This window comes from Colobus angolensis, unplaced genomic scaffold (genome assembly GCF_000951035.1).
Source record: "Colobus angolensis palliatus isolate OR3802 unplaced genomic scaffold, Cang.pa_1.0 Scaffold16, whole genome shotgun sequence".
NCBI classification, from domain to species: Eukaryota; Metazoa; Chordata; class Mammalia; order Primates; family Cercopithecidae; genus Colobus; species Colobus angolensis.
This window is the reverse complement of record NW_012114710.1, coordinates 11,904,627-11,926,562: the sequence shown is the minus strand read 5'-3', so window position 1 is coordinate 11,926,562 and position 21,936 is coordinate 11,904,627. Positions and strand designations below refer to the sequence as shown.

Genomic DNA, 21,936 nt, shown 5'->3' with positions numbered 1-21,936 from the left:
AGTTCCCTTTTGTCTCCTCCCAGTCAGTCCTCAACTTCATCCTCAATCCCAAACAACCATTGCTCTGCTTTCTTTCCTGTGAATTAGAATACTCTTTTCTAGAGTTTCATGTCAGTGAAATTGTACCATATGTACTCTGTGCTTAGCTTCTTTCACTTGGCATGTTTTTGGGATTCATTCACGTTGTAGCATGTACCACTGGTTCATTCCTTCCACTCCCTGAGTGGTATTTTGTTTTACAGAGGTACCACATTTTGCTTATGAATACATTTACTCTACTAAATGTATAGTTTTGACTGTTATGAACTGCTATGAATGCATGTATAAGCCTTCGTATAGATACACTTTTATTGTTTTAATGTATATTCCTTTATTAACTCATTAAAAGTCTGAAAACTTTTTCAAGAATATTAATTTTTTTTTGTATTTGTGAGTTCTGTATTTTGTCCATGTTTTATTTTGTGGTTTTTATATTTTCTTTTATATGTTTTAATTATTGAGATAGTCAAATCTTTTTTATTAATTCTATATATGTAACGTAAGTTCCCATGAAGGAAATTTTTGACATTTTGCTGTATACGCATGTAATGTTTGTGTATGTGTGTGCACAGTAATTTGGGGGGTTTTAATCAGTTTTGAGAATGGGCTGTTGGCAGTTATGAAGACAGCTAACATGAAAGTTGGGGTAAACTCAAATCATAGTTCATATTCAATATAATTTCTTCAGGATTTTTTAGATTATTTAAAAATCCATGTACATTCTAGTAGATTCTGTCTAGTACATTTTTCTTGAATATGACAAGTCTAGGTTCCTGACACCATTTGGTATCCTTTAGGCAATGAGATTTTGTATATAACTTAGTTTTCTGATTAGCTTAGGTTTATCCCTGTTTTTTTCTTGTTTGTTTGTTTTTCTTTTTTTGTTTTTGAGACAGAATCTCTATCACCCAGGCTGCAGTGCAGTGGTGCGATCTCGGCTCACTGCAACGTCTGCTGCCCAAGTTCAAGCAATTTTCCTGCCTCAGCCTCCCAAGTAGCTGGGATTACAGGCACCTGCCACCGTACCTGGCTAATTTTTGTAGTTTTAGTAGAGACAGAGTTTCACCATCTTGTCTGGTCTTCAACTCCAGACCTCGCGATCCACCCACCTCGGCCTCCCAAAGTGCTGAGATTACAGGCATGAGCCACCGTACCTGACCCCCTTTGTTTTTTTTGTTTTTTTTTTTTAATTTTTAAAATTTTTGTAGAATTTAATACCATGCCCGGCCATGCCAGACACTCTTCTGTTTCAAATATTATACTCATTTAATCCTCACAGCAACAATATCTTCATAGTTACCTTACAGATGAATAATTTGAGGCTAAGTAGCTTGCCCAGGGCCACACAGCTAATAAGTGGGGTCAACCTCAGAGCCCATGTTCCTAAGCTTTATGCTGTGTTGCTGACAGGGTGAGGTTAAATATGGAGGCTGGGCACGGTGGCTCATGTCTGTAATCCCAGCACTTTGGGAGGCCAAGGTGGGTGGATCATGAGGTCAGGAGTTCGAGACCAGCCTGGCCAACATAGTGAAACCCCATCTGTACTAAAAATACAAAAATTAGCCAGGTATGGTGGCATGTGCCTGTAGTCCCAGCTATTTGGGAGGCTGAGGCAGGAGAATTGCTTGCACCCAGGAGGTGGAGGTTGCAGTGAGCCGAGACTGTGCCACTGCACTCCAGCTTGAACAACAGAGCAAGACTCTGTCTCAAAAACAACAACAACAACGAAAAAAGGAGGTGCAAACCTCAGTAGTAGAATAGCAGATTCACACTTAATCTTTCTCCTATTTTAGGAAGTTAATACTTAAGAGACTTATTATTTATTTGTTCTTTTTTTCCTTTTTGAGACAGGGTCTCACAACCCAGGCTAGAGTGCAGTGGTGCAGTCATGGCTCACTGCAGCCTCAACCTCCTGGGTTCCAGTGATCCTCCGACTTTAGCCTCCCAAATAGCTGGGACCACAGGCATGTACGAACTTGTCTGGCTAATTAAAAAAAGTTTTTTTTTTGAGACAGGGAGCTCCTCCGTTACCTAGGCTGGTCTCGAACTACTGGGCTCAAGCAGTCCTCACATCTCAGCCTCCCAAAGTGCTAGGATTATAGGCATGAGCCACTGCATCAGCCAAGAGAATATTCAAAGTATGCAGTTGAAAACGTAGGCAAGCAATCTCTAGATCTGAATAATTTATAGATTTCTGAGGTTCAGCAATATTTTCCTAGTTAAATAGGCACTTTATCAAATATCTTGTTTTCATTTGAGTCATCTTCAATGATTTCTATTGGTAAGACAATAGAAATGAATTTCCTTTTTTAAAAGTTTATACAAAGTTTATTAAAAAAATTTTTTTAAAGATTTAAAGCGGCCGGGCGCGGTGGCTCAAGCCTGTAATCCCAGCACTTTGGGAGGCTGAGACGGGCGGATCACGAGGTCAGGAGATCGAGACCATCCTGGCTAACACGGTGAAACCCCGTCTCTACTAAAAATACAAAAAAAAAACTAGCCGGGCGAGGTGGCGGGCACCTGTAGTCCCAGCTACTCGGGAGGCTGAGGCAGGAGAATGGCGTAAACCCAGGAGACGGAGCCTGCAGTGAGCTGAGATCTGGCCACTGCACTCCAGTCCGGGCGACAGAGCGAGACTCCGCCTCAAAAAAAAAAAAAAAAAAAAGATTTAAAGCTTATGCATTTCAGAAATATCAAGTACAGTAGCAGTTAGTTTGGAGTGACAAGACGACCCCTGAAGATTTTTTAAGGAGAGATTTCCTTATGGTAGGGTAGTGACTGGGAATTGAAACATGCAGCTTCTGAAGGGAGCGCTTTGCGTCTTTAAAGTTATTTAGTCTTTTATATTTAATTTCCTTATTGATTTGGTAGCCCCTACAGACCCATTGAAAACACATAGTGGCCTCCTCCAGGAACTATTTCCTGTTTGCTCCCACCTTAAGTAATCTCTCATTTTTCTATCTCTTATAACATTTTTTCTACTTTAGGTACTATTTCATTTTTTAAACCTCATTCTGTAAGGTGTTGGTCACAATCCCAGAGCTTTAGACATGTATGCAATGTTTTGTTACTGTTTATTATTTTTCAATAAGTGGAAATTAAGATCTTTCTGTTTTTTCAGGCCATTTAATACACTTTATATGAAACTTCCTATAGACAATTGTTATTTGAATTGCTTTTTCATTGCAGTTATATAACTTGGAAACTTTTGCCTGTGCACCAAATTTATTTAAAGTCATTTGAAATTATATAGGTCCATTTGAAAATGTTTTACCAAAAATGTATTTATGAATATGCAGTTAATGCTAAATTCCACCTTGGTCATTCATTAGCTTTGTGAATCTGTTTCCAATATAACAGGGAGAACACCAAAGCTGCCATGAGCATTAAATTAGATAATGTCTCTGTAAGATTCTGTTACACAATTATCCTGTTACTGGCTTATAAAAGGTTCCTCTTAATTGTGAATTGAAATCAAACATTCTGCATTAACATCTAAAGATATAAATTATCGTTAACAGTGTTTAAAATTAGGTAATAATTAGTCCAAACCTCATCATGGAATAGATCAACATAAAGTACCATGTGGCTGAGTTGAAAGCAAATTCTTTCAGTTTTTATTTTAATTCTCATTAAAATACAAGCAGTTTTGGAGCATCACTTGGGATCTTTCTCATCTTATTTTCAAGTGGAACTGACTGGTTTTATATAGTACTTCTGTTGTATATTTTCTATTTTGGGATTCTGCCTGCTTCATTGTAGTGTTAGTTTCTGAATCACAGTAGCTAAACTATTGAGTGTACATGTATTGACTCTTATGATTTTGGAAGACAGCAAATAAAGTACCTGCTTTGCGGTGGAGAACCTGAAAGACAGGGTGTTTCCTATTATTGTTTTGATATTAGCCTTTTTAATACAACATCATGGTCCATCAGAAGAACAACCCTGAGCCAATGAGCCTCAGCTAACCCTAATTCAAATAAAGCTACCATATAATGTGTCTCCCTATACAGAGTTAACACCGAGTCTTAGTGGACTCATTTGTTCAAATGAAGGGATGTGGCCTCATGATTATTAAAGCTGTTTTTAGCACTTATGGACTACCTGTCTCAGCTTTCCTGGTTCGTCTTGAGCACCTCTTAGAAGCATTGCAAGCTTTAATTTTATTCCACCTATAGACATTGCTTTGTTCACCTTTGGTTATATTTTTAGAACAGGATTTAATATTTGGAGGGGAGATCTAATTCTTTCAGAGGAATATTTTTGTTTGTTTTTCTGCAAACTGAGTTAATGTGATACAATTAGATGCTTCCTTTATGGCTGTATAGGTAAATCATATGAGAGTAAATGTAGCCTTTTAAAGTAAATGTGATTAAGACATGCATATACGTATTCAACAGTTACAGTGGCAAGCATGGGATGGGAATGGTGACTTGCTTTGCTCTCCACCTACCCCTTGTCTGCACCCAGACAGCTGTCCAGACTGGAGGAAAATGGAAAATAATGCTGATAGGTCTCACTTTAAATTCATGATCGCCAACTACAAAGGGGCAAGTAGTGCTGTCCAACATTCCTTCCATGCTACCTATTGTCTTGCTTTTTTATATGAGTATTTCGCACTTTCTCCTCTCCTCTCAACCATTAATAGCTCCTTTCCTTTCTCCCCATCCCAAAGCTGATGAGAGAATAAAAATCAATCAGAAGGAAATGTCTAACCTTTCTCCCTACCTGGTCTACTAATGTACCTACATCTGTACCCAGGTACTCTGCTGGACTTCGGTTATTAATATACCCTGTTATTATCTAAGGCCAATCCTCACTTATTGAATTCATATCCTGCCTTGCCTACTTATGGCCATCTCTAGCAGTTGTCCCTTCTCTCTTCTGCATTGTTAATGATTCCTCTTCCTTCTTTACCAGATCATTCCTATCAGCATACTCACATGTTGAAATAGCTCCCATCTTTAAAAGGAAAAAAAAAAAACTTCCTGGAGACCCCATAGTTCCCTAAAAATATTGCCCCATTTCTCCTTTCCTCTTGGCAGCAGAACTCTTCAAGAGTTGTCTACTCTAGCTTTCTTTCCATTCTTTCTTGAAATTTCTCCATTAAGACTTTCAGCCCCACCTCTCTGCCAAAACAGCTCCGATCAAGGTCACCCGTGATCTTTCCAAAGGCAAATCACTGATCAGTTCTAACTTGCTCTGATAGCAGTACTTGAGATGGTCACACTTTCTTACGCTTTCTTTCCTTGGATTCTGAGACCCCACACTTTCTGATTTTCTTCTGATTTCAGTGGCAGGTTGCTCCCTCATTTCCTAGACCTTACATTTCCCGAGTTGGTTCTTAACCTTCCCTTCTATGCTCACCTCCTATATCAAACTAGTGTATTCCCTCTTGTGGTGTAAAATGTCGATTTGCTGAAGACTACTGAATTTATATTTCTAGCTTGGATCTCTCCCCTAAGCCACACACTCTCATGTCCAGTGGTCTCTTTGATTTCTCCTCATGGATGTCAGAAGGTCCAAGGCCAGTTTCTTTATTTCCAATGCCCCAAACTGGTTCCTTCTGTAGTTTACCTTATCTGTAATTGCTCTTATCAAAAACTGAAGTAATTTCTGATTCCTCTCTAGAGACCTACTGCTTGCCATACCTTCAAAATATATCCAGAATCTTAACATTTTTCACCATCTTCATAGCTACCCCTCCATTCAAGCCACTACCATCTCCTGCATGGATTACTGCCATCGCCTTCTTGTTGGTCTCCTTTCCTGTCTTTATCTCCTTTTTCCATTTTCCCTCTCATTATTCTGCCACACTGGCCTGCCTGCCTCTCCTTAAAGGAGCTAAGGACCCCACACACTTCAGAGCCTTTGTGCTTGCTGCTTCCTCTGCCCAGAATGTTCTGCCACCAAACATTCACAGGGGTCTCCTACTCCATTCAAATGTTCAAATGTCACCTTGTCAGAGAGCTCTTTCCCTGAAAATCCTATTTGATATAGCACCTTCCTCTTGCCTGCATTCTCTCCAAACATAATTATTTGTATATTATTAACTTCCCTCCCTTCTTTGAGGGCAGGGACTTTGTTCTGTCACAACTATATCTTTAAGACCCAGAACCAAGCCTGGAACATTTTGGTGTTAAATGAATGGAGGAAGGTAGTGGTGATGGTGGTGGTGGTGGAGATTCGTGGTATGATTCTGTTAGGTATTAAAGCCCCAAATTAGTTTTTAAAGAATTCACACACAACTTTTTCAAACACTATATAAAACAAGGTAGGTCTGTATACACACAAACTTTAACCAATCTAACCCACAATCCGTTTCAAACTATATTTGATGATGAGGCTGACTAGCCAATATTTAACTAATCACTATGCAGTAGACCTTGTGCTAAGATTATCCAGTTTAACTCCCACAATACTCCTTTCAGTATATGTTATACCATTTTATGAAAAAGGAAATGAGGCTTAGTGAGCATACGACGAGGCCAGCTGAAGATAGGAAGTGGCAGCCCTGGGACTGGATCTCAGTGTGTTTAGCTTCAGAATTTCTTAAGAATGATGGGACTGGCTGGGCACCATGGCTCACGTCTGTAATCCCAACACTTTGGGAGTTCGAGGCCAGTGGATCATCTGGGGTCAGGAGCTCGAGACCAGCCTGGCTAACATGGTGAAAGCCCGTCTGTACTAAAAATACAAAAATTAACCAGGCGTGGTGGTGCACACCTGTAGTCCCAGCTATTTGGGAGGCTGAGGCAGGAGAATCACTTGAACCCGGGTGGTGGAGGTTGCAGTGAGCCAAGATCATACCACTGCACTTCAGCCTGGGCAAGAGAGGGAGACTGTCTCAAAAAAAAAAGTTATGGGACTTTCTAAAATAAAAGCCTCCTGGAGATTCTTTTACATATGATCTGTACATGTTAGTCATTTATATGTTTACATACTTAAATAGTAAAGTATTTGAGAAATAATGTTTAGTTTTAGAAAATGGGCTTAAATGTTGTGATTGTTAAGCAGTAATAAATATAAATGATAAACAAGACACCTTTTTAAAACTTTGAGCTAAAAGTTAAATCTCATGGCACTTTGCCTGATGACCTAGGCTAGCTCTTGTGGTCTGGTTCATACAAATATATTCTGATACCAAAACCAGTGTGCTGTTGCTATGGCTGTGAACGCTTTTGTGAGTACATAGATACCAACAACACAGAGCCATGGCTTGGAGTTCTCTGAGTTACTTCTCTAGAGAGAGGAAAGTGAGAAATGAAACCTCAGCTTCAGCTTTGTACCGTTAATTTTGCAGTCGTCTATTGTTCTTCATAAAAACAGCCTTGAAGTTGAGAGTAAAAATTCTATGAAGGTAGATAAAACAAGAAGGGAATTGCTAAGTACAAGGGAAGAAAGTATCAGTGAAACAAACCATGGCTAGTCCTACTGATAATTTTGTGGTTCTCTAGAAGGGACAGTGCCAAGTTAGAGTTGGAGAACAAAGAGCCCCACTTTGCAGTTTTTCTTCTTCTGCCACATCCTGCTTACTCTCCTGGTCCACTGAGGCATGAATCCCCTTCCTGAGGAAGACCTGAATGATGGGACAGTAGTAACCTGGGGGTTTTGGTGGCACACACACAAAAATGGGTTTGAAGAGAACTGACATTTCTCTTTAGATCCCAAATGCCTGTACAGTGAGTATAGCTGTCAGTGGCACCTGCTCCAGGGGGAAGGAAGGTCCAGATTGCAAACACTGTGCTGAGCTAGGTTTTTACAGAATCAAGAAAGTAGTGATGCTCTCTGAGAGAGCTGTTACCAATTATGTGAAACTAAATCCTGTTCATTTAGATATTTTAGATAATGTGCTGAAAATTGTCAGTAGAGATATAAATATTTGTAACTACCATGAATCTTAAAATCTTAAAATGTGGCTCCACATTCAAAATAGGCTATTGTCTAATCCACTCTGAAAACTTCTTTGAGGTTCTCTTTGTTCTTCTGGGAACAAACATCAAAAATGTGAATTGGAACTAATCAGAAGAATTGTACAGTGTTGTTTAATTCATAACATGATAGCATATATTGTTTTCATTCATCTTATCTAATGTGAATGCAACTACCAAGTTTTTGTATAACAGCTGCTAGTGCAATCTTGAGCTGTTGATTCTGATTTCTTGTTGATGGGCTTTGTGTTAGGATGGCATGATTCATTCCTCTGTTTTCATTATGAGTTTAAAAATGTAGATATTGACTTTAAGGCATTATGAGTGTACGTATAGTTCAGAATTTCCAAGTGTCTTATATTACCAAAATAAATTGCTGAGATGTAATTCTTTAAAATTTAAAAAATAAGTAATGCATCTTTAGATGAGACTGTTTATGAACAGAGAAATAAGATAGGAGGTGACATGGATAGGCAATTAGTAGCTCCTCCTCAGGATTAGTCCATAAGGTGACACAAAGTATTCTTATTGTGTTCTTTTATTTTTGCAGGCTTTGTGTCATGACCTTAATTTCTTTTTCTGTTCCAACATCTGCTAGCTTTTAAATGGAATACTTTCTTTGGTATTTGCAATGGTTGGGAGATGCTTTGAACACGCTCAGCTGTTGTCCCCAAGCAACTGACTGGGTCAAATTTGAGATTGGACTTGCTGTGGACTTAATAATCAACCCTTTTTGGCTTTAAAATGTGACTTGCCCTTTATTTCACTGTTCTCGTTGTCTTTCCTAAACAGGCTGCTGATACTTTGGCTGTGAGGCAAAAAAGGAGAATTTATGATATTACCAATGTCTTAGAGGGAATTGACTTGATTGAAAAAAAGTCAAAAAACAGTATCCAGTGGAAGTAAGTTGCAAACCAGCACCCTCTTCTGAAACCTTTATTTTTCTTCTCAGTGCTCTGTAAAATTTGACCTTCCCAATGTTTCTCTCTCTTAAATCTTCTGTTTCAGCTAGGCCCCTCAGCTTTCCCTGAACACACCTCTCTGGACCTCTTTGTCACTCCTGTGTTGGGGTGTTCCCTTGCTCTCTTGGATGCTGGATTTTCACTCTTAAAGTTCAAATTATACTTTCTTCCTCGAGGTATTACTCACTTGGCACACATTGTATACTATCTTGTATTAACCTCTTCCTAAGTCTTTACCATCCTTGAGAGCAAGAACCACTTTCATAGGAATTTGTACTTTGTAAATAGTAATTGATTGAAATGCATGTTGTCATTAATTGTGGCCTGGTTATATGTTTGAATGTAACAAACAATTTCTGTTCTTCTAATGTGTCCCCTTTGACTATCGTTTTTGTTTTGTTTTGTTTTGTTTTAGCCAAAATTCCAACAAAACATTAAAAGGTTGTAATTTATTTTACCAGCACCTCAGTCACATCCTGAGACTGCTAGGTGTGACCGCTGAGCACACTCTTTTGGCACCCAGTCACCAACCAGTCTGGCCTTCCAGATGACAAAAATACATTGTAGGGAAGATTGAGAATTTTTACAATTTGGTTGTTCTTGTCAATAAATTTTCTAAGCAAGAGGTATGGTGTTTAAAATTTTTAACATTTTTAGTGCTTGATTTTAAGAGTGTAAAGACTTCTATCTTGAATATATTACTAAATAAGTCAGTTTTATTACAGTAAAAATTAAGTGATATTAACCTAGATCTGATACTGAGGATATTAATTCTCATATGTTTTTAAGAGGTGTAGGTGCTGGCTGTAATACTAAAGAAGTCATAGATAGATTAAGATATCTTAAAGCTGAAATTAAGTGATATTAACCTAGATCTGATACTGAGGATATTAATTCTCATATGTTTTTAAGAGGTGTAGGTGCTGGCTGTAATACTAAAGAAGTCATAGATAGATTAAGATATCTTAAAGCTGAAATTGAAGATCTAGAACTGAAGGAAAGAGAACTTGATCAGCAGAAGTTGTGGCTACAGCAAAGCATCAAAAATGTGATGGACGATTCCATTAATAATAGATATCCTTTTAAATAAGTTATGCATATACATATAGCTTTGGAATATGTATGTATAAATTATTTTAGTCTGAAGATCATTCACTTTGTTTTTAGACGGTTAAGTTTTGTAAGTAAATATAACATTTTAATTTTATGACATTCTTATAATATATACTAATATTTTTTAAATGTTACATTTTTAAGTTATATAGTACAGATCCATTAGCATTATTCCTGTGGTGCACCGAGGAAGAAAAAGAGATTAGTCGACTTTTGGTCTACCTATTGATAGAATGCGGTATGCTAGCCAGTGTGCTTAGGAGATTTGTGAGTATTAGAAGCCATTGTTAAGTATATATGTATTTTTAAATAATTATGTTCAGTGTTCTGAAGTATAAAATTCAGCAGCTCTCAAAGTTTTGAAAACTTTTCATTTAAAGATGAGATATCATGTGCCCACAATCAGTCCTTGATACTTTCTACCTAATATGAACCCCAAAATAGTTCCTGCTGGAGAACAGGGGTCTAAGTCGTGTGTGCCTATCATATATTGGGGGAAAACATTATTGATCTACCCATGTGTTTCTTACAAACCACTGTCTTCTCTTAGATATCTGTGTTTCTCTTAGTTTATAAACTTACCTGTACTCATAAGGAAACTAACCACATTTTACCTTGTAGCACCTCATGAAATTTTGACTAATGTATACAATATAATTTACTTTTCACGTTTTCATGTATTTGGTGAACAAGTCCATGATCTCATTTGTTATTTCCTTTCTATGGATCAGAGCCCCTTAACAGTTGGAGAACAATGGGAGTTTTCAAGCTGTGTTCTGTGGAGCTCTGAAATTCAAAAGTCATTGATCTATTTTATCTTGGACTTTGCTGCCCTGCTTTACAAGATGCTGGCCATTCCCAATGCACCAACCATGATTATGTGTGATACATATAAAATTTTCTGTATATTACGGTATTTTGACATCTCAATAAACCTGGCTGAGGAAAGACTGCCCATCCTGGGACTAGCCACTTCTTAGAAATAGCAAGGGCTCAGCCAGAAGCATCCCTTTGATATAAACTAACCAGTCCAGGTCCAGACCTCCTCTCTCCAGCCCATACACCCAGGTGGCAATATTCCTCTGCCTTAATCATCCCAGGGCCAGGTACCAGACAACTAGGGACTACCTGCATAGCTCAGAGCCCACCAAAATTATCCAAACTAGGCCAAGTGCAGTGGCTCACGCCTGTAATCCCAGCACTTTGGGAAGCCAAGGTCGGTGGATCACCTGAGGTCAGGAGTTCGAGACCAGCCTGGCCAACAGGGTGAAACCCCGTCCCTACTAAAAGTACAAAAATTAGCTGGGCATGGCAATGTGCACCTGTAATCCCAACTACCAGGGAGGCCATAGGAGAACTGCTTGAACCCAGGAGGCAGAGGCTGCAGTGAGCCAAGATCATACTACTGCAGTTCACCTTGGGCAACAGAGCAAACCCCATCTCAAAACAAAACAAAATTATCCAAACTAGCTAATCGAAATGTCCTCCCCGTCCTGCATTTTTTTTTCCCCCCGGAAATGGAGGCCTGCTCTGTCGCCCAGGCTGCAGTGCAGTGACGTGATCTCAGCTCACTGCAACCTTCGCCCCCTGGGTTTAAGCAGTTCTCCTGCCTCAGCCTCTGGAGTAGCTGTGATTACAGGTGCTTGCCACCATGCCCTGCTAAGTTTTGTATTTTAGTAGAGATGGGTTTCACCATTTATAGACTCCACTTCTTTTTTCATCTGTCGATGTGTGGCAGTCCCTCTGTGTCCCGCATGCGCCATTAATTGGTATTTTTCCCGGGCATGGAATTGCGCCTGCGCTGTAGGCTGCATTATCTTCCTGGGCGCGAAAAAGTTTGGCGCGCGTGGGAAAAGTTGTTAATGAAGAACCCGGAAATACGCCATCTTGTCTCTGATGATATGGAGCTTAAGCAACAGAAGCCGCGGCAATTTCCAGGCCTCACGGCTCCGGACACCTCTGTGCATATGGTCAGGCTGGTCTTGAGCTCCTGACTTCAAGTGATCCACCCGCCTCAGCCTCCCAAAGTCCTGGGTGGTGTGAGCCACCATGACTGGCCACCCTGCATTTCTTTTCCCAAGGAAACCCCAATAAAAGCTGTGGGCTAATGCTTTTCTCCTGCTCCTGTCTTCTGCCTCCTAACCACCCTGGTGTCTTAACCACGTGGCCCTGAGTAGCCTGCCTTGCCTCCCGTCACTAGGACCTGAGTATAATACTTGCTTTTCTGACCCTTTCCTTTCCTCTGTGTCCTCTTGTGGCCGTACCTGACCATTTAATACAAGAACAAAAACAATCACAGAAAATTCCTGATGTGGAAGCTGATATGGTTGCTGATGACCTTTTCCCCATCATTCCCTTCCCCCAGAAGCCCTTGCCTCCATGAAGAATGTGCACTGCTTTCCATCTCTCTCCTAAGAGTCCTCAAATGTCACAATCAGAATGGCTTCTTCTAAGAGCAAAGGATGGGAACTCCTTTGATTGTGATTGTCTTTACCTTGCTAGACTAGATTGCTTTTGTCTGTCCATGTGTGGCAGTCCCTCTGTGCATGTGGTCATTTAGTTATTTTGACCTTCAGATGTATTACCTTAATTTAAATGCCTAGGGTTTGATATAAATGTTGTTCCTTAACTCCTACGACAGTACATTTTCCTATGTAACTCATGAAGACATCTGTAATTGCTTTAATGGTAAGTACCATTAGACTTTTCTTTGCATTCTTCCTCTCCTCAACCTATTTAGTGGAGAGTGATTCAGAATTCCCTGTGTCTTCATCCTGTCATTATTTTCAGAAGTTGTGGACATTGTGTCTCACTCCACCATGCTGTGTATTGATAGGCTGCTTTTGTTTCTGTTTTCATGAGAATAGCTGCTTTTCACAGCATTCACTTCATTAGCTCCACTGGTAGGGATCAACTGTATGTGGAAGGGGAAGGAGGCAGGGGCAGAGGGCAAGCTAAATCAGAGTGGGATTAAGCAACTGTCATTGTCATACAGTCACAGAGTTAGTGACCAGACTTGAACTAGAACATGGTTCTCATCAGCACTGTTTATGAAACTATATGCAGTAAGTACGCTGGTCACAAATGAAACCCAAAGAAACCATGAGGAAAGAATTAGGTGAATCCATCTTATAACCAGGAAACCTATTCCTATGCAATTTGCTGCCCCTGTGTTTTCTCCTTAAAAATAACAATATCATTTTAGTAATTATAGTTATTAATATAACTAAAATGGGGGTGTGTGTTCCCAAAATTACAGCACAAGTAAAATGAAATTGTGCATATTTAAATTTGTGTTATTATCCACCTATTTAAAAAAGCCAAGTACCTCATCAAGCAGAATCTGACTTTCTATGTAAGACTACGTTGGAAATATATACGGGCCTATTGTTCTGTTTTACCACTGTATTTCCTGAGTTTTTAAAGGACGTTTGCTGAGAGTTCTATTAATCTGCAACTCAACAGAGATTTGTTGTAGAATTTGGCTTCAAAAATAATAAATTCATTTAAGCTCAACATTTCACTGTCTCATACCTAATATCCAGTATCCTCAATCCAGTGAACAGTGTTATTTAATTGAGGCTAAATGGTTTTAAGAATCTCAGACTTTACAGGAGTCTCAGTGAAAGCAAAATCAACTTGAGCTGAATTTGTTAATGAGAATCATGCACCTAACCCATGTATAATACTTATACACCTATTATCTCATTTAATGCTCAAAATACATCTATGCAGGAGATTGTGTGTCCCCCATTTTATAGAATTGAAAAACAAAGCTCGAAGTCACCTAGTTTGGGATGAACCAAACATTCTGATTCCAGAGCCCACATTCTTGCCATTGTATTCCATGATCAACAGTATTTTATGTAACTTTTTATATTTATTGTTTTGATCAGGTGATACACTTTTGGCCATTCAGGCACCTTCTGGTACACAACTGGAGGTACCCATTCCAGAAATGGTATGTAGGATAACTTTTATATAAGTGGGAAAAATGGATCTACTGTCTCAAGAAGGATAAATGCATTTTCTTTAGCTGAATGTGAGCTAATTGTGTAAACACTTTTGAGTTACTCAAGTTTTTATCTGCAAGTATTGATACCTGAATTTGTATGTCTTTAATACCTTAGTAAAATTACAGAACTAAATCAATCATAAATGATTTTAAAGATTATTGACTATATCCTTAGTCATTTATTGATATCATTTAGCTCAAATAAAGTCAATTTTTAAAAAGTAATCAAAATACTTTAACAAGTGATTTTTGTTTCATACAAAAAGTAAAACTATTGTATAAAATTATCTTCAGGCTATGTGAATAAGGTGTGTATGAAACAAATGAATACTGTGTTTAGACTTGGGTCCTATCCCTAAGGTATCTATCCCCAAGTAACCAAATGATTTAACATTTTGATTAAATTATTTTAAATTTGAATTTTTTAAGTTAGAAGATGTCAAGAAATGACTAATGATATGGCCAATAATCTACAAAAATCAGTTAAAATGACCACATTGGGCCAGGCGCAGTGGCTCATGCCTGTAATCCCAGCACTTTGGGAGGCCAAGGCAGGTAGATCACTTGACGTCAGGAGTTTAAGACCAGCCTGACCAACATGGTGACACCCCATCTCTACTAAAAATACAAAAGTAGCCGGGCGTGGTGGTGCACGCCTGTAATCTCAGCTACTTGGGAGGCTGAGGCAGGAGAATTACGTCAACCTGGGAGGCAGCGGTTGCAGTGAGCCGAAATTGTACCATTGCACTCCAGCCTGGGCAACAACAGCGAAACTCTGTCTCAAAACACCACCACCACATCTACAACTGATATAAAAATTGCCACTGAGGAAAAAATTCAATGTAAGTAAGGATCAACAATCAATTCCTTTCAATTAGGTCTTTTACAAAACATTGTCTGGCTTATTAAGTCAAAGACATTTATTGACTCTATAAATGAGTTTCATGATTTTTGTTTTCAGATTCAGATTTTTAAAAACAAACTAATTTGAAAGCAATAACCAAAAAAGGGAGTAGAAAAAGATTACTATATTCTCTGCCTCCTTCCTCGACCCCCTTATTCAAAAAGTTTACATTTAGGCATTTGTATTACTGGAGTCTGAAGCCTCAGGATGCAGATTACTTTTTTCAGCTGGAAGAATGTTATATTTATTTCTTTATAGGAGAAATTAGTCATCCTTGTGCTTGCAGATGGGCAAAAAAAGAGTTTGATCTGTGAAGCATGTTGAAATGATCACATCTGTGGTGGCCAACTCCAGGGGATAAAGTTCCTGTATATGGAGAATACCTGGAGCATTGCTGGGCCCTGACATGTTATGTAGTCACACATGGCAACAACAGATGGTTGCCAGAATTCTACAACAGAGTTTTTGATGATCAGTATTTGTGAAAAGCTTACTTTTCAGAAACTAGTGGTTTAGAGCCCTCAAAATTACATTCTATTCTAGGTCTCTACTTTTGTGTTTTGACTTAATGACTTTATTGTGTTCTGTGAATTTAGTAAGTCCCTAATAGCTTTGCCTGTCTTATTTTACTGTCTTAATTTAGCTAGAAATGTCAATAATTATACATTTGTTTATACCCAATAATTTCAAAGGGTCAGAATGGACAAAAGAAATACCAGATCAATCTAAAGAGTCATTCAGGACCTATCCATGTGCTGCTTATAAATAAAGAGTCGAGTTCATCTAAGCCCGTGGTTTTTCCTGTTCCCCCACCTGATGACCTCACACAGCCTTCCTCGCAGTCCTTCACTCCAGTGACTCCACAGAAATCCAGCATGGCAACTGAAAATCTGCCTGAGCAACATGTCTCTGAAAGAAGCCAGACTCTGCAGCAGACATCAGCTACAGAAATATCTTCAGGTGGGTTCAGAGCCTTTCTTTTGTAAGTTAGACAGGAAGAAATATAAAAACAGGTTGGGTACCTCTTATCCAAAGTGCTTGCGACCAGAAATGTCCCAAGCACTTTCAACATTTTGGAATATTTGCATATACATAATAAGATATCTTGGGGATAGGACCCAAGTCTAAACACAGTATTCATTTGTTTCATACACACCTTATTCACATAGCCTGAAAATAATTTTATACAATAGTTTTACTTTGTGGATGAAACAAAGTATTGACTGTGGCTTGACTGCAACCTATCACAAGGTCAGGTGTGGAATTTTCCATTTGTGGCATATATAGATGTCAGCTTTTACCTGAAGTTTACTTGGTAAGGTTCTTTTATCTCTTACTAAGTCTAGGATACATTAGTGAAATATGTTCCAACTACCTTTAAGAAAAACTAGTATAAACCATAGTGACTTATGCCTCCTGTTTCTCCATATTCTTTGTTATACTTTTTATTTGGGAAGCTTAGTTTTATAGAATTGATAAATGGTCTCAACTCCAGTTACGTAGGAAATCTTACTTTCCTCAGTTGTTTCATCTATGAAATTGTAAAAAGCTAAAACAATTCACACTGGGTATCAGGAGTAGAGAGTGCAACTCCTAATTTGGCGGTATCTTACTGATTCCAAATAAAGGGAACATGGTAGGCAGTTTCTCAGTGACTAGGGAATGAATGAATGAATGAACTGTGCCAATATAGATATCATCTTGCAGATAATTTACAACTATATTGTATATAATCCAAATTGTTTATTTTACCTCTAGGATGTGTCTCATTGCTAAAATGGGAGTTCACAGGTTAAAAGTGACACTAACAAGATCTAACTGGACATGGAATGGTTTTTAGCTTCTTTTTGCCCACATCTATTCCTTTCCTTCCCCTATAAATATGTCTATACTATAGGCCATTAGGATGCACAATAGAAAATGTAGTCCTGGCTGGGCGCAGTGGCTCACACCTATAATCCCAGCACTTAAGGAAGCCAAGGCAGGCAGATTACCTGAGGTCAGGGATTCGAGACCAGCCTGGCCAACATATAGTGAAGCCCTGTCTCTACTAAAAAATACAAAAATTAGCTGGGCATGGTGGTGCACACCTGTAGTCCCAGCTACTTGGAAAGCTGAGGCAGGAGAAGTGCTTTAACCCAGGAGTTGGAGGTTGCAGTGAGCCAAGATTGTGCCACTGTACTCCATCCAGTCTGGGTGACAGAGTAAGACTCCGTCTTAAAAAAAAAAAAAAAAAAGAAAATGTAGTCCTTAAAAAGTGTACAATCTAGGATATAGAGCAGGCAAGCTTTACCTGGGTTTTACGTGGGTTAGCTTAGGCACAATTAACACATTGGCTTCAACAAAGTATTTTTAAAAAGTGAGTATTCCGTTTTTATGGTTTCATATTTGGAAATCCTAACTAAGGAAAGTAATTTTGGGCCAAATTAGAGCAGGCCTTGAATTTCAGAGTAGTTAGGACATTTATCCAATGAACCAGTGAAGATGTGTGACCAAGGAAATAGCATAATTACCTCTAATGGTGCACACAGAATATGATTAGGAAAGATGCTTTTGGCCCTGGGAAGCAGAATTCAGAGACGATGGAAACTGTAGATGTTTGCAGTTATACAGCTGAGAACATTAGGGCTAAAACAAGGGCCAAGTGTGGTGGGGCTCATGCCTGTAATCCCAACACTTTGGGAGGTCAAGGCAGGTACACTGCTTGAGCCCCAGAATTTGAGACCAACCTGAGCAATACAGTGAGACCCTATCTCTAAAAAAAAAAAAAAAATTAATTAGCTAGGCATCGTGACATGTGCCTGTGGTCCAGCTACTGGGGAGGGAGGCCAAGGTGGGAGGACTGCAAGCCCGGGAGGTCAAGTCTGCAGTGAACCATGATAGCACTTAATGTACTCCAGCCTGAGTGACAGAGCGAGACCCTGTCTCAAAATAAATAAATAAATAAAAAGGCTGAAATAGTGATTACAGTGAGATCAGGAAGAGACATAACGAACAGATTTGACAAACACTGTAGGCAAAATAACATTTGATGGGTGAGATCTGGAGATAAAGTTAACAGGAGGAATGGAAAGTGATGCTGAAGTTTTAAGGTTGAATAATTGGGAGAATTAGGAAACTACTGACTATAAAACTGAGTCAGTTTTGGTAGAACGATGATAAGTTTTTTTTTGTTTTTTTTTTGACAGGGTTTCACTTTGTCAGCCAGGCTGGAGTGCAGTGGCACGATCTCAGCTCACTGCAGCCTCAACCTCCTGGGCTCGAGTGATCTTCCCACCACAGTCCCCCAAGTAGTTGGGACTATAGGCATGTGCTACCAACGCTTGGCTAATTTTAAAATATTTTTTGTAAAGACAGGTTTCGCCATGTTGCCCAGGCTGGTCTGGAACTCCTGAGCTCACGCGATCCATCCGCCTCACTCAGCCTCCCAAAGTGCTAGAATTACAAGCATGAGCCACCACGCCTGGCAGATAATGAGTCTTTTGGTCTTCATCTTGAGTTCGGGAGTTTGAAAGTAATGCCAGGCACAGAGTAGGTGCTCATGAAAACAACTTGTCCACAAAGTACTAGTACTTTAAATAAATGTGCATGTCAGTCAAGCTGCTGCTGTGACTACTTTTGTTTAAATAGTATCTTTTAACTATTGTTATTGTTTAAATAAGTATCTTTTACTGTTAACAGAAATGTAACAAAACTTTCATACTGTTTCCAGCAGGATCTATTAGTGGAGATATCATTGATGAGTTAATGTCTTCTGATGGTAAGTAGGTTAAAAATTTTACTAACTCATATATCAGTAATGCTTTTGTGGAATTTATAAGTGAAACATGATTTAAAAGAAATGAACATATATTTGCTAACTGCTTTTCTATGAAGATTCATGAAAGTTCTCCCTTAATACTTACAGTAAGTAATAGGCATCCTTCAGAATTTATTTTTCTTTACTTGCATTTTGAGGGAAAGGAATCCATATGGGGATACTTCTCACCTTCATTGAAAATAAACTGTTAGCCCTTTCCACTCCTGAAGGATCTGGCCCAAGAAGAGTAAAATAACTTGTCTAAATCAGCAAATGATCTGAACACTTGCTTTTGTAAATAGCCCTACCCTGGCCAATTTCAAGCTGCCAATATGAAGTCACTGAATTAGTATTAACATTAACCACATTGTCATCTAACCTGAAAAATTATTAAATATCAGTTAGCTACAATATGCTAATTACTTTAATAATTTCTCTCCTGTAAGTTCTTGGATCTGAGGCCTAGTCCTAACAATATAGTAGAAACCTACGAAGTGGTAGCAGTTAAATTAGCAAATGTTATGGTAACTAAAGATGTACTAAACATATATGTAGAAGCAGAGAACATCAGCAAACTTTGTAAGCCCAGTTCATTCTTCTGTTTGCAAAGTGGCAAACAAAGCACTTTCATTAGTGTTTTGTTGTGTGTTTTTTGTTTTAGACGGAGTCTCCCTCAGTCACCCAGGCTGGAGTGCGGTGGCACGATCTCAGCTCACTGCAACCTCTACCTCCTGAGTTCAAGTGATTCTCTTGTTTCAGCCTCCTGAGTAGCTGGGATGACAGGAGCCTGCCACCACACCTGGCTACTTTTTATATTTTTAGTAGAGAAGGGGTTTCACCATGTTTGTTGGCCAGGCTGACCTCGAACTCCTGGCCTCAAGTGATCCACCTGCCTCAGCCTCCCAAAATGTTGGGATTATAGGCATAAGCCACTGCACCTGGCCTCATTAGTGCCTTTTAGTCATATTATCTTAGTGGTAAGTTCAATCAATAAAAAATTTAACTTCTAGGCCGGGCACAGTGGCTCATGCCTGTAATCCCAGCACTTTGAGAGGCCAAGGCGGGCAAATCACGAGGTCAGGAGATCAAGACCATCCTGGCTAACACGGTGAAACCCCATCTCTATTAAAAAATACAAAAACTTAGCCAGGCGTGTTGGCGGGCGCCTGTGGTCCCAGCTACTCAGGAGGCTGAGGCAGGAGAATGGCGTGAACCTGGGAGGCAGAGTTTGCAATGAGCGAAGATTGCATCACTGCACTCCCGCCTGGGCGACAGAGCAAGACTCCGTCTAAAAAAAAAAACAACAAAAAAATTATATTTCTCAATCTAATATCAATGTATAAATTGTTACCAAATGAGAATCTTTCAAAATACACATTACACAAGTCTTTAATCTGGAATGATGTATTTGAGAGTATTTTGTTAAAGATCATTAACCGTATGTAGAAACCATCTTTAACACTGACTTTGTTTTTTGTTTGCAGTGTTTCCTCTCTTAAGGCTTTCTCCTACCCCGGCAGATGACTACAACTTTAATTTAGATGATAATGAAGGAGTTTGTGATCTGTTTGATGTCCAGATACTAAATTATTAGATTCCATGGAAACTTGGGACTGTTATCTACCTCTAACTGTGTAACATTTTAGACTTCTTAATAACCTAAGTATTTAAAATAATGAATGTAACACCTTTTTTAGTTCACTGATTCTGAAGTTTTCTTCCCTAATACTTTCTTTACTTCACAAAACTTCAACCATAAAAACAAAGGGCTCTGACTGCCTTAGGGGATAAGTGATTTAATATCCACAAACCTCCCCACTCCCAAAAGTAACTATATTCTGGATTTCAACTTTTCTTCTAATCGTGAATCCTTCTGCTTTTTCTTCTTATAAGAGGAAAGTTAAAGGACACTACAGGTCATGAAAAACAAGTTGGCCAAGGGCTCATTACTTGTTTGTCTTATATTTTTACTGCCACGAAACTGCCTGTATTTCTCTATGTCCTTCTATCCAAACAGACATTCACTGCCACTTGTAAAGTGAAGGATGTAAACGAGGATATATAACTGTTTCAGTGAACAGATTTTGTGAAGTGCCTTCTGTTTTAGCACTTTAAGTTTATCACATTTCGTTGACTTCTGACATTCCACTTTCCTAGGTTATAGGAAAGATCTGTTTATGTAGTTTGTTTTTAAAATGTGCCAATGCCTGTACATTAACAAGATTTTTAAAATAAAATTGTATAAAACATTTAATTTATTGGTCTTTGTGGAGAATTTGATGCATCACCACTATATTACAACAGAGCCATTAATTTTGTAGCTTCATCAACATTAACTGGTTTGCTTTCATGACGCTGCTGAGGAATCTGAAAGGAGAAAGTATTATATTTAAAAATGTAGACAACAGTAGCAGACTAATGACTTACATAATCTGTTACTCAATTTTTCTAGTCATATCTTTGGAAGTAGAACAATAAATCTGCATATTCAGACAATGTTTTAGAGTCTGAATATGCTATTAATACTATAGAGCCTAGTACTAGAGAGCCAAGTACTAAAACTTACACTCAACTTACAGGCTTTGAAAACTTGGAGTTTAATTTATTAGCCTCAATTTGTTAGCCATAAAAAAAAAGCAAATGATTTCTGCTTACCAATTCTTTCTGCAGAGGTTCAACTGAAGGGCCTTTTGAGAAATGTGCAAGTTCCTTTTGTACATTTACAAAAGCTTTATTTACTCTGTTAACTTTTTCATCATTCATAATGTTTATCTTTGAAAAAAGAAAAAAAGCATTAATCTATGATCTCATAACCACTAAAGATAAGATATATTCAACCTTAACCTGTTAAATCTAAAATCTAAAAACTCTTAGCAACAAATTAGGGATAATTCACTCAAAAATTCTTACAGTCTTATTGGGAAATTTTAGACAAAGGTTTTGGTTTTTAAAAAATGGAATTTATGGCCGGGCGCGTTGGCTCAAGCCTGTAATCCCAGCACTTTGGGAGGCCAAGACGGGTGGATCACAAGGTCAGGAGATCGAGACCATCCTGGCTAACACGGTGAAACCTCATCTCTACTAAAAAATACAAGAAACTAGCCGGGCAAGGTGGCGGGCACCTGTAGTCCCAGCTACTCGGGAGGCTGAGGCAGTAGAATGGCGTGAACCTG

General features: G+C 38.7%; 2 protein-coding genes across 7 annotated transcripts in view; one reads left to right on the top strand and one right to left on the bottom strand.

Moving 5' to 3' along the window:
- The window catches only part of E2F5 (E2F transcription factor 5, p130-binding), a 46,051-nt gene extending 25,037 nt beyond the window's left edge, over positions 1-21,014 (top strand). For 2 of the 3 annotated variants that reach the window (XM_011937106.1, XM_011937108.1), the window contains exons 2-8: positions 8,763-8,872; positions 9,845-10,006; positions 12,690-12,733; positions 13,942-14,006; positions 15,657-15,924; positions 18,677-18,724; positions 20,248-21,014. In XM_011937106.1, coding sequence (XP_011792496.1) covers positions 8,763-8,872; positions 9,845-10,006; positions 12,690-12,733; positions 13,942-14,006; positions 15,657-15,924; positions 18,677-18,724; positions 20,248-20,357 — 807 coding nt within the window. In that variant the 3' untranslated portion in view covers positions 20,358-21,014. The remainder of the gene's footprint in view (positions 1-8,762; positions 8,873-9,844; positions 10,007-12,689; positions 12,734-13,941; positions 14,007-15,656; positions 15,925-18,676; positions 18,725-20,247) is intronic. The other variant, XM_011937107.1, reaches the window with a different exon arrangement.
- Positions 21,001-21,936, bottom strand: part of LOC105508267 (chromosome unknown open reading frame, human C8orf59) — a 6,267-nt gene continuing 5,331 nt past the window's right edge. For 3 of the 4 annotated variants that reach the window (XM_011937109.1, XM_011937110.1, XM_011937111.1), the window contains 2 exons: positions 21,419-21,535; positions 21,001-21,130 (listed from right to left, as the gene is read on the bottom strand). In XM_011937109.1, the coding sequence (XP_011792499.1) occupies positions 21,059-21,130; positions 21,419-21,535 (189 nt within the window). In that variant the 3' untranslated portion in view covers positions 21,001-21,058. The remainder of the gene's footprint in view (positions 21,131-21,418; positions 21,536-21,936) is intronic. The other variant, XM_011937112.1, reaches the window with a different exon arrangement.